Source organism: Oncorhynchus gorbuscha, linkage group LG12 (genome assembly GCF_021184085.1).
Source record: "Oncorhynchus gorbuscha isolate QuinsamMale2020 ecotype Even-year linkage group LG12, OgorEven_v1.0, whole genome shotgun sequence".
In the NCBI taxonomy this organism is placed as follows: Eukaryota; Metazoa; Chordata; class Actinopteri; order Salmoniformes; family Salmonidae; genus Oncorhynchus; species Oncorhynchus gorbuscha.
This window is the reverse complement of record NC_060184.1, coordinates 6,980,058-6,995,439: the sequence shown is the minus strand read 5'-3', so window position 1 is coordinate 6,995,439 and position 15,382 is coordinate 6,980,058. Positions and strand designations below refer to the sequence as shown.

General features: G+C 46.0%; 1 protein-coding gene across 1 annotated transcript in view; it reads left to right on the top strand.

Moving 5' to 3' along the window:
• The window catches only part of LOC123991486 (homeobox-containing protein 1-like), a 25,695-nt gene extending 11,726 nt beyond the window's left edge, over positions 1-13,969 (top strand). The window contains exons 5-9 of the mRNA XM_046293103.1: positions 2,107-2,260; positions 2,466-2,548; positions 3,757-3,852; positions 6,414-6,592; positions 11,681-13,969. Coding sequence (XP_046149059.1) covers positions 2,107-2,260; positions 2,466-2,548; positions 3,757-3,852; positions 6,414-6,592; positions 11,681-11,815 — 647 coding nt within the window. The 3' untranslated portion in view covers positions 11,816-13,969. The remainder of the gene's footprint in view (positions 1-2,106; positions 2,261-2,465; positions 2,549-3,756; positions 3,853-6,413; positions 6,593-11,680) is intronic.
• The last annotated feature ends 1,413 nt before the right edge of the window (positions 13,970-15,382 follow it).

Below are 15,382 nucleotides of genomic sequence, written 5' to 3'. Positions count from 1 at the left end.
TAATTCTCTGACAGTCTCAGTAATATCACTCTGACAGTCTCAGTAATACCACTCTAATTCTCTGACAGTCTCAGTAATATCACTCTGACAGTCTCAGTAATACCACTCTGACAGTCTCAGTAATATCACTCTGATGCTTAATGACAGTCTCAGTAATACCGCTCTGATACTCTGACAGTCTCAGTAATACCGCTCTGACAGTCTCAGTAATACCGCTCTGACAGTCTCAGTAATACCACTCTGACAGTCTCAGTAATATCACTCTGATGCTTAATGACAGTCTCAGTAATACCGCTCTGATACTCTGACAGTCTCAGTAATACCGCTCTGACAGTCTCAGTAATACCGCTCTGACAGTCTCAGTAATACCACTCTGACAGTCTCAGTAATACCGCTCTGACAGTCTCAGTAATACCGCTCTGATGCTCTGACAGTCTCAGTAATACCACTCTGACAGTCTCAGTAATACCGCTCTGACAGTCTCAGTAATACCACTCTGACAGTCAGTAATACCGCTCTGACAGTCTCAGTAATACCACTCTGACAGTCTCAGTAATACCGCTCTGACAGTCTCAGTAATACCACTCTGACAGTCTCAGTAATACCACTCTGATGCTCTGACAGTCTCAGTAATACCGCTCTGACAGTCTCAGTAATACCGCTCTGACAGTCTCAGTAATACCGCTCTGACAGTCTCAGTAATACCGCTCTGACAGTCTCAGTAATACCACTCTGACAGTCTCAGTAATACCACTCTGACAGTCTCAGTAATACCACTCTGATGCTCTGACAGTCTCAGTAATACCACTCTGACAGTCTCAGTAATACCACTCTGACAGTCTCAGTAATATCGCCCTGATGCTCTGACAGTCTCAGTAATACCACTCTGACAGTCTCAGTAATATCGCTCTGATACTCTGACAGTCTCAGTAGTACCGCTCTGACAGTCTCAGTAATACCGCTCTGACAGTCTCAGTAATACCGCTCTGACAGTCTCAGTAATACCACTCTGACAGTCTCAGTAATATCACTCTGATGCTTACTGACAGTCTCAGTAATACCGCTCTGATACTCTGACAGTCTCAGTAATACCGCTCTGACAGTCTCAGTAATACCGCTCTGACAGTCTCAGTAATACCACTCTGACAGTCTCAGTAATACCGCTCTGACAGTCTCAGTAATACCGCTCTGATGCTCTGACAGTCTCAGTAATACCGCTCTGACAGTCTCAGTAATACCGCTCTGACAGTCTCAGTAATACCGCTCTGACAGTCTCAGTAATACCGCTCTGACAGTCTCAGTAATACCACTCTGACAGTCTCAGTAATACCGCTCTGACAGTCTCAGTAATACCACTCTGACAGTCTCAGTAATACCACTCTGATGCTCTGACAGTCTCAGTAATACCGCTCTGACAGTCTCAGTAATACCGCTCTGACAGTCTCAGTAATACCACTCTGACAGTCTCAGTAATACCGCTCTGACAGTCTCAGTAATACCACTCTGACAGTCTCAGTAATACCACTCTGACAGTCTCAGTAATACCACTCTGATGCTCTGACAGTCTCAGTAATACCACTCTGACAGTCTCAGTAATACCACTCTGACAGTCTCAGTAATATCGCTCTGATGCTCTGACAGTCTCAGTAATACCACTCTGACAGTCTCAGTAATACCACTCTGACAGTCTCAGTAATACCACTCTGACAGTCTCAGTAATACCACTCTGACAGTCTCAGTAATACCATTCTGACAGTCTCAGTAATACCATTCTGACAGTCTCAGTAATACCACTCTGATGCTCTGACAGTCTCAGTAATATCACTCTGATGCTCTGACAGTCTCAGTAATACCACTCTGACAGTCTCAGTAATACCACTCTGACAGTCTCAGTAATACCACTCTGACAGTCTCAGTAATACCACTCTGATGCTGGGTCCTATTCATTCGAGCAAAAGGTTTTAAAACATTCTGCTTTGGGGACAAAAACAATTGTTTTTTTATTTGGATGGAGGTTCAGATAGTACCTCTTTTGGTTTCATTTGGTGTCTAGTGAAAAACAAGACGCGTTGTAAGTTAATGCTTTCCCGCTATTGGCTCCTCCAGGTGCCACTCTAAACATGCGACCCGCCCCCATGGCCATGGAGGAAATGGAGTGGAGACAGACCACACCCCATATAAGTACCGCCCCAGGAATCTTCCGGCTACGCAGAGGAAGTCGTTTTACCTGGAGGAAAGAATGTCTGGCTGTGATGGAGAGGTGAGGAGCGAGCAGAGGGGGTGAGAGGAGAGCATCTTTACCCGGAGTGTCTGGCTGTGATGAGGCGAGGGAGAGAGCGCATAGATGACTGAGTGGATAGGGAGGAGTGGGCTCTGCTCTAAAGTAGTGCACTACATAGAGAATAGGGTGATATTTGGGACACCGGCTATATCTGTGTTTTGAGATGGCCACCTCTTCTCCTCAGCTACTTCAATGACAACCAGTACCCTGACGAAGCTAAGAGAGAGGAGATCTCTAACGCCTGCAACGCGGTCATCCAGAAACCAGGTATTCTGTCCACCTTACTGTTGTTCTGGCCTTTGTTACTAGACCTGATTTAGCTGATAGATGCTTAACTACTTACTGTGACTGTAGTGTAGTGGGTGTCCTGCCCAGCTTCCTGTGACTGTAGTGGTTGTTCTGCCCAGCTACCTGTGACTGTAGTGTAGTCGGTGTCCTGCCCAGCTACCTGTGGTTGTCCTGCCCAGCTACCTGTGGTTGTTCTGCCCAGCTACCTGTGGTTGTCCTTCCCAGCTATCTGTGACTGTAGCGTAGTGGTTTTCTTGCCCTGCTACCTGTGACTGTAGTGTAGTAGTTGTCCTGCCCAGCTACCTGTGACTGTAGTGTAGTGGTTGTCCTGCCCAGCTACCTGTGACTGTAGTGTAGTAGTTGTCCTGCCCAGCTACCTGTGACTGTAGTGTAGTAGTTGTCCTGCCCAGCTACCTGTGACTGTAGCGTAGTAGTTGTCCTGCCCAGCTACCTGTGACTGTAGTGTAGTGGTTGTCCTGCCCAGCTACCTGTGACTGTAGTGTAGTGGTTGTCCTTCCCAGCTACCAGCTTCCTGTGACTGTAGTGTAGTGGTTGTCCTGCCCAGCTACCTGTGACTGTAGTGTAGTGGTTGTCCTGCCCAGCTTCCAGCTTCCTGTGACTGTAGTGTAGTGGTTGTCCTGCCCAGCTACCTGTGACTGTAGTGTAGTGGTTGTCCTTCCCAGCTACCAGCTTCCTGTGACTGTAGTGTAGTGGTTGTCCTGCCCAGCTGTGTGTGGAGATCCTTGCTACATGGGGCCATACATTATCATGCTGAAACCTGTTGGTGGATGAATGGCATGACGATGGGCCTCAGGATCTCGTCACGGCATCTCTGTGCATTCAAATTGCAATCGATGAAATGCAATTGTGCTCGTTGTCCGTAACTTATGCCTGCCCATACCATAATCCCACCTCCACCACAACGTTGACATCAGTCAGCACCACGCCATACACCTGACATACAAGCTTCTCATTGTAAACAAATGAGTGGGCAACATTTCAGAGAAATAAGATTTTTGTGCATATGGAGCATTTCTGGGATCTATTTATATTTCAGCTCATGAAACATGAGACCAACACTTAACATGTTGCATGTATTTTTTCAGTGTACTTTGCCCTTTGGAATATAATTTACTGTTTGGAATAATCTGGAATGATCTAACCTCCTGAATGTTATTTTATTTCAGGGAAGAAGCTATCGGACCTGGAGAGAGTCAGCTCTCTTAAAGTCTACAACTGGTTTGCCAACCGACGCAAGGAGATCAAGAGACGAGCTAATATTGGTAACTTGGGCTGAGTTTCTCTGTCGCCGTTGGTTAAGTGGGCTGGGTTTCTCTGTCGTCGTTGGTTACGTGGGCTGGGTTTCTCTGTCGCCGTTGGTTACGCGGGCTGGGTTTCTCTGTCGTCGTTGGTTACGTGGGCTGGGTTTCTCTGTCGTCGTTGGTTACGTGGGCTGGGTTTCTCTGTCGCCGTTGGTTACGTGGGCTGAGTTTCTCTGTCGCCGTTGGTTACGTGGGCTGGGTTTCTCTGTCGCCGTTGGTTACGTGGGCTGGGTTTCTCTGTCGCCGTTGGTTACGTGGGCTGGGTTTCTCTGTCGTCATTGGTTACGTGGGCTGGGTTTCTCTGTCACCGTTGGTTACGTGGGCTGGGTTTCTCTGTCACATTTTAGTTACGTGGGCTGGGTTTCTCTGGGGGGGGGCGACCTTGGGTCTGTTATAATGAAGGATTTCAGCAGGACATCAATTTGTTTCACTGCCATCCATTTCTTCTGTTAGTCTGGCTGCATGTCTCTCAGTATTTAGATGGATAGTCCTACGACCCCTTTCTCCCCCGTAGAAATCTGTCTATCCTGGTCACCCCTCAGACCCTGGTTTCTCTGGTCTACCCAGTAGAGGACTGGTCACCCCTCAGAGCCTGGTTCCTCTGGTCTACCCAGTAGAGGACTGGTCACCCCTCAGACCCTGGTTTCTCTGGTCTACCCTGTACAGCCAGAAGAGGACTGGCCAGTCCTTGGTGCCTGGTTCCTCTGGTCTACCCTGTACAGCCAGAAGAGGACTGGCCAGTCCTTGGTGCCTGGTTCCTCTGGTCTACCCTGTACAGCCAGAAGAGGACTGGCCACCCCTCAGAGCCTGGTTACTCTGGTCTACCCTGTACAGCCAGAAGAGGACTGGTCACCCCTCAGAGCCTGGTTCCTCTGGTCTACCCTGTACAGCCAGTAGAGGACTGGTCACCCCCCAGAGCCTGGTTACTCTGGTCTACCCTGTACAGCCAGAAGAGGACTGACCAGTCCTCAGACCCTGGTTTCTCTGGTCTACCCTGTACAGCCAGAAGAGGACTGGTCACCCCTCAGACCCTGGTTTCTCTGGTCTACCCTGTACAGCCAGAAGAGGACTGGTCACCCCTCAGAGCCTGGTTACTCTGGTCTACCCTGTACAGCCAGTGGAGAACTGATCACCCCTCAGAGCCTGGTTCCTCTGGTCTACCCTGTACAGCCAGTAGAGGACTGGTCACCCCTCAGAGCCTGGTTCCTCTGGTCTACCCTGTACAGCCAGTAGAGAACTGGTCACCCCTCAGAGCCTGGTTCCTCTGGTCTACCCTGTACAGCCAGTAGAGGACTAGCCAGTCCTCAGAGCCTGGTTCCTCTGGTCTACCCTGTACAGCCAGTAGAGAACTGGTCACCCCTCAGAGCCTGGTTACTCTGGTCTACCCTGTACAGCCAGTAGAGGACTGGTCACCCCTCAGAGCCTGGTTCCTCTGGTCTACCCTGTACAGCCAGTGGAGAACTGGTCACCCCTCAGAGCCTGGTTCCTCTGGTCTACCCTGTACAGCCAGAAGAGGACTGGTCACCCCTCAGAGCCTGGTTACTCTGGTCTACCCTGTACAGCCAGTGGAGAACTGGTCACCCCTCAGAGCCTGGTTCCTCTGGTCTACCCTGTACAGCCAGTAGAGGACTGGTCACCCCTCAGAGCCTGGTTCCTCTGGTCTACCCTGTACAGCCAGTAGAGAACTGGTCACCCCTCAGAGCCTGGTTCCTCTGGTCTACCCTGTACAGCCAGTAGAGGACTAGCCAGTCCTCAGAGCCTGGTTCCTCTGGTCTACCCTGTACAGCCAGTAGAGAACTGGTCACCCCTCAGAGCCTGGTTCCTCTGGTCTACCCTGTACAGCCGGTAGAGGACTGGCCAGCCCTTGGTGCCTGGTTCCTCTCTAGGTTTCTTCCATCTAGGAAGTTTTTCCTGCTCCCTGTGTTTCAGCCTCTGCATCGCTTGCTGTTTGGGGTTTAGGTTGGGTATCTGTCAACTGCTGATGTTAAAAAAAAGGGCATTATAAAATGAGTTTAATTGACAGATTTTTCCTGTGTATACAGCTGTGGCGTTCCCTTGAGAATTCTAGATTCCAACTGTGATGAGAATGTTCATGTAGTGACATAACCATCCACTGGGTGTCATGACCTTTCACCTGGCTGGAGTTCACAGACACTAACACTTAGGAAGTTGTGGGGAGTTGACTAGGTCAGACTAGGTCATAAGGCTCTGACGAAGGCGGTTTACGCCGGAACGTAAAGCCTGTTCCTATGCCACTGGGTGTCATGACCTTTCACCTGGCTGGAGGTCACAGACACTAACACTTAGGAAGTTGTGGGGAGTCGCTAAGGTCATAAGGCTCTGACGAAGGCGGTTTACGCCGGAACGTAAAGCCTGTTCCTATGCCTCGTCACAAAATAATGGAGATCTATGCAGAAACAGGATGCTCCTTTTGCCTTTTGTCCTCCTCACCCGTTGACCTATTGCGAGGGGATGGAATGTATTTGTGTCATAATAACCGGTCCTCTGTTTTTTTTCTCAAGAAGCCACGATCCTGGAGAACCATTGGATAGACGTCCAGAGTCCTGGAGGACATTCCAACAGCGACGACATCGATGGAGGCGACGACACAGAACAGGCCTGTGACCTGCCCTACTTCGACAAGAGACCCATGGCCAGACCCTTTGGCTTCTACAGGCTGGAGCCCACTTCACCCACACAGGTATGGAGCCAGAACCAAATCAAACTGTATTTTATTTAGTACGTTTCTGACAACAAAAAATTGATTCAGACGAGAGAGGGCTGCATTCTTGTGAGATGTCTGGCGGACCCACAGGCCCTGACGGATATCATTGTGGCGAGGTTGGCATTTTTCATGCTACGGTTGGGAGTGGGCAGTTAGGCAGACCACTTCGGGATGAAAATATTTGTTTAGTCTCGCTGATTTTGTTGTCATCCAGTGAATTAAAAGCGGAGGTCCTAGTCACAGTTTGGTTCATGTTCACTAGCCTACCTCGTAGGGCTGGGCGATCTCAGATTAATTTGAGTGTATATTTTTTTTCTCAGAGATTTGGAATATCGTATCGCAGGAATCAAGTACATTTTTGTAATTGTTTTTTAAAATGATTGTTTATGTCCGCATATTCTGTTGTCTTATTGGCCTGGTGTTCTTCGCTCCTCTGTGCTGTGTACACCTTTCATTTCACACCAGAGATCTGTATATAATGACGAGATGCCCATGTCTCTGCCCTAAACAATGGGAGTCGTTGTCCCCAAAGTCGGGAAAACAGGCGACCAAGCTTAGGTCCATAATAAGCTATAGAAACCCACAGATTTTGGCGAAGAGTGGAACCTCTTGCTTTCGGTTTATACACACACATACACACACACAGCCCCTCCACATTCTACTCACAACAACAAAGACGACAGAGATGTTATTTTACTGTGATAACCTCTTTTTTTATGTCTCAACTCCTCAAGTTGTGTACAGAACAGACACAACTGAGTATCAATGAACATTGATTGTGGAAAACGGTTTGTCGCCCTCAGCATTATGGTACGATGTAGCGGTATTCTAGCCAAACAAACACTGTTATACTAGCTGTCTAGTTTGTGTTTTATAAACGTGCAATACGCATAAAACACAATTTATAGTATGAATTGAAGACTAATTCTGAGACATAAGGTAGGCCTCTTTCCAACATGTGAACAAAGTGAACAGGCCTTTTCAAACTGTTGGAAACGGACCAGAATGGGTGATTCTCACAATCTTGGTATTACTCTTGGTTAATTTTTGTTTTTGTAGTAGATAAAAAACACCATCTAATTATTGTCTGTTTTAAATGTAATCTTCTTACCGGTTCAGATTTGAATTTATTTCTGCACATTTTCCAAAATGAGATTTTACCATAACACCGTAAGATACACAAGTTATTACATCGTAAAATAACGTTTTGATTACACTGACTATATCAAACATTAAAAACACCTTTTTCTAATATTGATATTAGAAATATTGATATATTAATATTTTCCCTGGTTAGTCGGTCATGGAGCACGTGGTCCTAATGTTTTGTATAGTCACTGTATATTTCCATTTGAATCCGTTCTGATTACCGTAACATGTGGCCTGTTTATAATTAGTTTTAAACTAATATTAATATATATTTTTTCAAAGTACACCAATATAAAAAGCACATTTTTAGTTTTTTATGCTCAAATATTTAGTATTCTGTCATATTATTCGATGAATATGTGATTATTGATGCGTTTCGGTCTTCAGATCCACATTACTGTAGATTATTATTAGATTATTATTATTAAGTACAGCATTACGGTAACGCTGTACTTCATCAAGAGTATAAAAATAAAAAATAAAATTCCATCTTCCCCCAAATGTAAGTCTGAATACTTGTTAGTTATATATATATATATATATAGTATTGAGTAAAGGGTCTGAATACTTGTTAGTTATATATATATATATATATATATATATAGAATAAGGCTGTGATGTAAAAAACAATGAGGGAACAAGTCTAGGTCTGAATACTTCCTGAATGTGATGTATCTATTAGGTTTGAATAATACCTGGTATGTTTTGGGCAGAGAAGCACGTTGTGTTGGTCTTTCCATGAAAATGTATGGCTATAGTTTAGACTCTGACATTGACAGGAAATAAATATTGATAACATGTATTTTACTCTGCCCACAAATCGTCTCTTTAAAAGTTGTTCAAAGCTCAAGTCATGTGTCCAAGTTCCTATTGTCCCCAACTCTGCTCCCTTTCAAACTACACTGTATATACAAAAGTACGTGGACACCTTCAAACGAGTTGATTCGGTTATTTCAGCTATTTCGGCTATTTTATACTATTTCAGCCACACCCGTATAAAATCGAGCACACAGACATCTCCGTAGACAAACATGGCAGTAGAATGACCTTACTGAAAAACAACTAAAATGCCATCTTCCCCCCAAAATGTAAGTCTGAATACTTGTTATTTTATATATATATATATATAACTAACAAGTATTCAGACCCTTTACTCAGTACTTTGTTTTATATATAAAAAAATTGCTTCGTAATTATGGGGTATTGGCAGTAGAATGGCCTTACTGAAGAGCTCCGTGACTTTCAAAGTGACTGAAACCAAGAGTTTTGGAGAGAAAAAGAAAGAACCGTCAGAGGAGAAGAGTTAGCTTTAGCAGTGCGGAGCGCCTCCGTGATACAAATAGGATGCCACCTTTCCAACAAGTCAGTTTGTTAAATTTCTGCCCTGCTAGAGCTGCCCCGTGTCAACTGTAAGTTCTGTCATTGTGAAGTGGAAACATCTAGGATCAACAACGACCTTCTTTTCAAAATGGTTGACAAAGTCATCTGCAGAGAGGAGGAGGGGGGGAGGAGGATTCAGCTTGGAATTTAGAGTGGTAGAAAGTGGCTTTAGCAGCAGAGACATAGGAGGAAAATGTAGAGAGGAGGGAGTGAAAGGATGCCAGGGCCACACGAGCCACCGAGCGGGAGGGGAGGACCGAGCCGGCCTGGAGGATAGGGGACAGCTCAGGCAGAATCAGGAGATAGGTTGGAGAACGTAGCGGGGGAGAGAGAGCGAAGGTTGGGACGGCGCGATACCATCCGAGTAGGGGCAGTGTGGGAGGTGTTGGATGAGAGCGAGAGGGAAAAGGATACAAGGTAGTGGTCGGAGACTTGGAGGGAGTTGCAATGAGGTTAGTGGAAGAACAGCATCTAGTAAAGATGAGGTCGAGCGTATTGCCTGCCTTGTGAGTAGGGGGGAGGGTGAGAGGGTGAGGTCAAAAGAGGAGAGGAGTGGAAAGAAGGAGGCAGAGAGGAATGAGTCAAAGGTAGACGTGGGGAGGTTAAAGTCGCCCAGAATAAAGCCGTCCTCAGGAAAGGTGCTTATCAAGGCATCCTCTGGAACTTTGGAGGGCGATAAATCATAAGGATGTTAAGCTTGAAAGGGCTGGTAACTGTGACAGCATGGAATTCAAAGGAGGCGAAGACAGATGGGTAAGGGAGAAAGAGAGAATGACCACTTGGGAGAGATGAGGATCCCGGTGCCACCACCCCGCTGACCAGAACGGGGTGTGCGAGAACACGTGGGCGGACGAAGAGAGAGCAGTAGGAAATGGTGATCCATGTTTCCGTCAGTCCTCTGGTTTTTAAGATGAACCCAGATCGGCAAGGCTACCGGAGACCTGGAACTCCACGTGGGTCGTGCGCGCAGGGACCACCAGATTAGCGGGGTGTGGAGCGTTTGTATGGTCTGGAGAACTAGACAGACACATAGTTGACATGGGGCTACACATGCAAAGGAGATTGGAATGACAAGTGGACTACACGTCTCGAATGTTCAGAAAGTTAAGCTTACGTAGCAAGAATCTTATTGACTAAAATGATTAAAATAATACAGTACTGCTGAAGTAGGCTAGCTGGCAGTGGCTGCGTTGTTTACTTTGTAGGCTAGCTGGCAGTGGCTGCGTTGTTGACACTACACTAATCAAGTCGTTCCGTTGAGTGTAATAGTTTCTTCAGTGCTGCTATTCGGGGGCTAGCTGGCTAGCTAGCAGTGTTGGTTATTACAAAAGCTAACCTAGAAAATCGCTCTAGACTACCATTACAAAGACGGCTATGTAGCTGGTTGTAATGGAAAAGATACTACCTTGCGACCGGGTTGTTGAGTCAAGTTCTATTCCTATGGCTAAGCAGAGTCTTTGGGACAAATAGCTGGCTAGCTAACCTTGGTAAATTAAGATAATCACTCTAAGACAACACACTCTAAACTACACAATTATCTTGGATACGAAGACAGCAAAGACAGCTATGTAGCTAGCTAACACTACACTAATCAAGAACTTGACCTCAACTCCATCTAACATCTTTGGGATCAATTGGAACGCTGACTGAGCCAGGCCTAATCGCCCAACATCAGTGCCCGACCTCACTAATGCGCTCGTGGCTGAATGGAAGCAAGTCCCCTCAATGTTCCATCATCTAGTGGAAAGCCTTCCCAGAAGAGTGGAGGCTGTTATAGCAGCAATGTTCCAACATCTAGTGGAAAGCCTTCCCAGAAGAGTGGAGGCTGTTATAGCAGCAATGTTCCAACATCTAGTGGAAAGCCTTCCCAGAAGAGTGGAGGTTCCAACATCTAGTGGAAAACCTTCCCAGAAGAGTGCAGGCTGTTATAGCAGCAATGTTCCAACATCTAGTGGAAAGCCTTCCCAGAAGAGTGGAGGCTGTTATAGCAGCAATGTTCCAACATCTAGTGGAAAGCCTTCCCAGAAGAGTGGAGGCTGTTATAGCAGCAATGTTCCAACATCTAGTGGAAAGCCTTCCCAGAAGAGTGGAGGCTGTCATAGCTGCAAAGGGGGGATCAACTCTATATTCATGCCCATGATTTTTCTAATGAGATTTTCGAAGAGCAAGTGTCCACATACTTTTGGTCATGTAGTGTACATATAACGTATTGGTTGATAATACCACGTCAATCTCTGGCATAAAGAAAATTGGACAAATTTTGAATTTGCTCAGGGTGGCAAAATTGCTCGGACTGACTGGGGCTGCTAAGGGAGTCGAGTAACGTACATGTAAAATAACATTGTGAGCCTGCGGTCGGGTTTTGGGGGCCACAGTTCTTGCGTGAGTCAGACAAGAAGCCAGTGGGAGCGCTATGAAAACCAGCAGGAGGGGGGGGTGAAAAAACCAGTACCCTCTCAGACCTCCTAACTAAAATTAAATTATATATAAATGTGTTACTTTCTATGTTTCTCTCTGTTCCCCCCTTTCTTCCAGGACGATGGTACTGACCACCAGGACCCCATCTCTCTGGCTGTGGAGATGGCTGCAGTCAACCATACCATCCTGGCTCTGTCCCGGACTGGAGGGGTGCCCAGCAACATCAAGACAGAGGTCCCGGACGATGACTGAAGAGGTGGTTACTACTGGACAGTGACTGGGAGGAAGGAGTGGAGAGGGAAGGGTAATAGCCAAGAGAGGATAGGGGGTGTGTGTGAGAGATTGTTTGTGGTTCAAGGAATGTGAAGATGACCAAATGAAGCTATCAAACTCCAGCCACCCTCCTTCCTTTTGTTCTCAGCTCCTCCACGGTCCCAGTGAACTGTACCCTCCTTCCCCTTGTTCTCAACTCCTCCACGGTCCCAGTGAACTGTACCCTCCTTCCCCTTGTTCTCAGCCCCTCCACGGTCTCAGTGAACTGTACCCTCCTTCCCCTTGTTCTCAGCTCCTCCACGGTCCCAGTGAACTGTACCCTCCTTCCCCTTGTTCTCAGCCCCTCCACGGTCCCAGTGAACTGTACCCTCCTTCCCCTTGTTCTCAGCCGCTCCACAGTCCCAGTGAACTGTACCCTCCTTCCCCTTGTTCTCAGCCCCTCCACGGTCCCAGTGAACTGTACCCTGTCTTGTCCTCATCGGAGTGAAAAAGTTGAGTGGATGGTAATAAATGGCTGTTTTTCTCTGGACCTCCACCCCGATATGGTGCCACTGGCCCTGGGGCCCTGGTCAAACCGTCCCCCCACTCCTCCTCTCTGAGCCCAGACCCACATACCTCAATCCTGCTGTACTGTATATATGGTATCTGTTCTCATCAGAGACATAGAATAGAAGTCTGTTCTAGAACGTTCTAGAATAGAAGTCTGTTCTAGAATAGAAGTCTGTTCTAGAATAGAAGTCTGTTCTAGAATAGAAGTGATACCATTTCTATGGTTCTCATACTGACTCATCGTGTGCTGCCCTGAACCCATTTCCTTGTGCAATGCATTGGTAGCCCATCAGTGGCCTCTTACTAACACTGCTGGAAGAGAGGGAGAGATGTAGTTTATCACCCTGCCAAAGAACAGTCAGTTGACTACTCATCTGTGGATTGGACTGTTCTGGTTTGGACAAGACTGCTCCCGACTGTTCAATGTATCCTGCAGTCTACAGCTTTCATTCCTACTGGAATCTTAACGTTCGGTTGGTAAACCATTGACATTATAAATTGTCCCATGTTCGTTGTGCTCTTTCTAAATGGAATGGCCACCAGAAATACAGAAGTCCATTTTCTGCAGCGGACGGTTAAGTGCATGTGTCAAAAAGTGATCTGGAAGCCAGCAGTACCCCCCCCCCAAGGCCAAATGAGAGACACAGCTAACTTCTGATCAGTTTAGCCTTGTAGGCCAGTGGATATTAAAAGGGACAATCTGTGATTTGGTCAATTTATTTTCTGACTTAAATAATGATATACACCCATTGATTTTTTTTTTTGACATAATATGACTTCAAACGGACCTGAGAGCTGTGTTACAGTGTTACATAGATGGTGAATCTAATATTTTTTAAGAGTTACATTTGATCAAAAGTACATTTAACTAACGGCGGGTGAGTTTCCTGGAAGTTTGGTAGCACTAATATTACGTCGTTTGACGGCAACGTGCGAATGATGATCTCGGCGTCGACAGACGGTACAAAGCTTTTGGGTAACTCGCCCTCATCGAAGGACGTAACATGTCATATGAAATGGATGAGCACCACTTTCTAAACTACTTGTCTGGGGGAGGAAAAAAATATTTTAAAAATAATTTCCCCCCTCAGGGGCCGTACTGGAAGTAGATTTCCTCGCTGTCAAAATTCGCAAAAAGATATTCCTCTAACCATCGTTTCTGGAATTTGTGATACTCCCTGACTGTCCAGCTTTAATTTCAGTGATTTAATAGTGAGCTGGACACAGTCAAGGAACTGTAGGTCTATTAGCGTTTCTATGCGACAGCCCTGCTTTAAGGCGGGAGTGAATATCAGCAGACACTCGGCCCCCTGTGGACTGAGACCCCCCTGGTAGACGGTGTATATACAGTTCTTTCAGATCCATTCATTCATTGTCCACATTTTGTTACATTAGACCTATTCTAAAATGGATGGAATTGTTTTTATTCCCCTCATCAATTCACATACAATATCCCGTAATGACAAAGAAAAAAAACATGTATTTTTTACTTTTTTTTGCAAATGTATTACAAATAAACTCACATTTATGTAAATATTCAGACCCTTTACTCAGTACTTTGTTGAAACACCTTTGGTAGCGATTACAGCCTCGATTCTTAAAAAGAAGCGTAGAGTCTTCTTGGGTATGATGCTACAAGCTTGGCACACCTGTATTTGGGGCTTTCTCCCATTCATCTCTTAGGTCCTCTCAAGACATTCAGAGACTTGTCCCGAAGCCATTCCTGCATTGTCTTGGCTGTGTGCTTATGGGTGTTGCTGCTGCCACCACCATGCTTCACCGTAAGGACGGTGCCAGGTTTCCTCCACGTGACACTTGGCATTCAGGCTGAAGACTTCAATCTTGATTTCATCAGACCAGAGAATCTTGTTTCTCATGGTCTGAGAGTCCTTTAGGTGCCTTTTGGCCAACTCCAAGCGGGCTGTCATGTGCTTTTTACTGAGGAGTGGCTTCCGTCTGGCTACTCGACCATAAAGGATTTGTGGTTGCTGATTGCTGATTGGTGGAGTGCTGCAGAGATGTCCTGGAAGGTTCTCTAATCTTCACAGAGGAACTCTGGAGCTCTGTCAGACTGACCATCGGGTTCTTGGTCACCTCCCTGACCAAGGCCCTTCTCCCCTGATCGCTCAGTTTGGCCAGGCGGCCAGCTCTAGGAAGAGTCTTGGTGGTTCCAAACTTCTTCCATGTAAGAATGATGGAGGCCACTATGTTCAATGCTGCATAAATGTTTGGTACCCTTACCCAGATCTGTGCCTTGACACAATCCTGTCTCTGAGCTCTACGGACAATTCCTTCGACCTCATGGCTTGCTTTTGCTCTGACATGCACTGTCAACTGTGGGACCTTATATAGACAGGTGTGTGCCTTTCCAAATCATCTCCAATCAATTGAATTTACCACAGGTGGACTCCAATCAAGTTGTAGAAACATCTCAAGGATGATCAATGGAAACAAGATGCACCTGAGCTCAAAGCAAAGGGTCTGAATACTTATGTAAATAAGGTATGTCTAAACCTGTTGTGATGTCATTATGGGGTATTGTGATGTCATTATGGGGTTTTGTGATGTCATTATGGGGTTTTGTGATGTCATTATGGGGTATTGTGTGTAGATTGATGAGGAGAGAACTATTTAATCCATTTCAGAATAAGGCTGTAATGTAACAAAATGAGGGAAAAGTCAAGGGGTCTGAATACTTTCTGAATGCAAAGTATCTATTGGGCAGAGAAGCACGTTGTGTTAGTCTTTCCATGAAAATGTATGGCTATAGTGTAGACTCCGACATTGACAGGAAATAAATATTGATAACATGTATTTTTACTCTGCCCGCAAATCGTCCTGCTCTTTAAAAGTTGTTCAAAGCTCAAGTCAAGTCCACGTTCCTATTGTCCTCAACTCTGCTCTCTTTCAAACTACGCTGTATATACAAATACTTGAATACTTTCAGAAGGCACTGTAGACACAACAACGTCTCCGTATGCTACTAACTCCTTGATG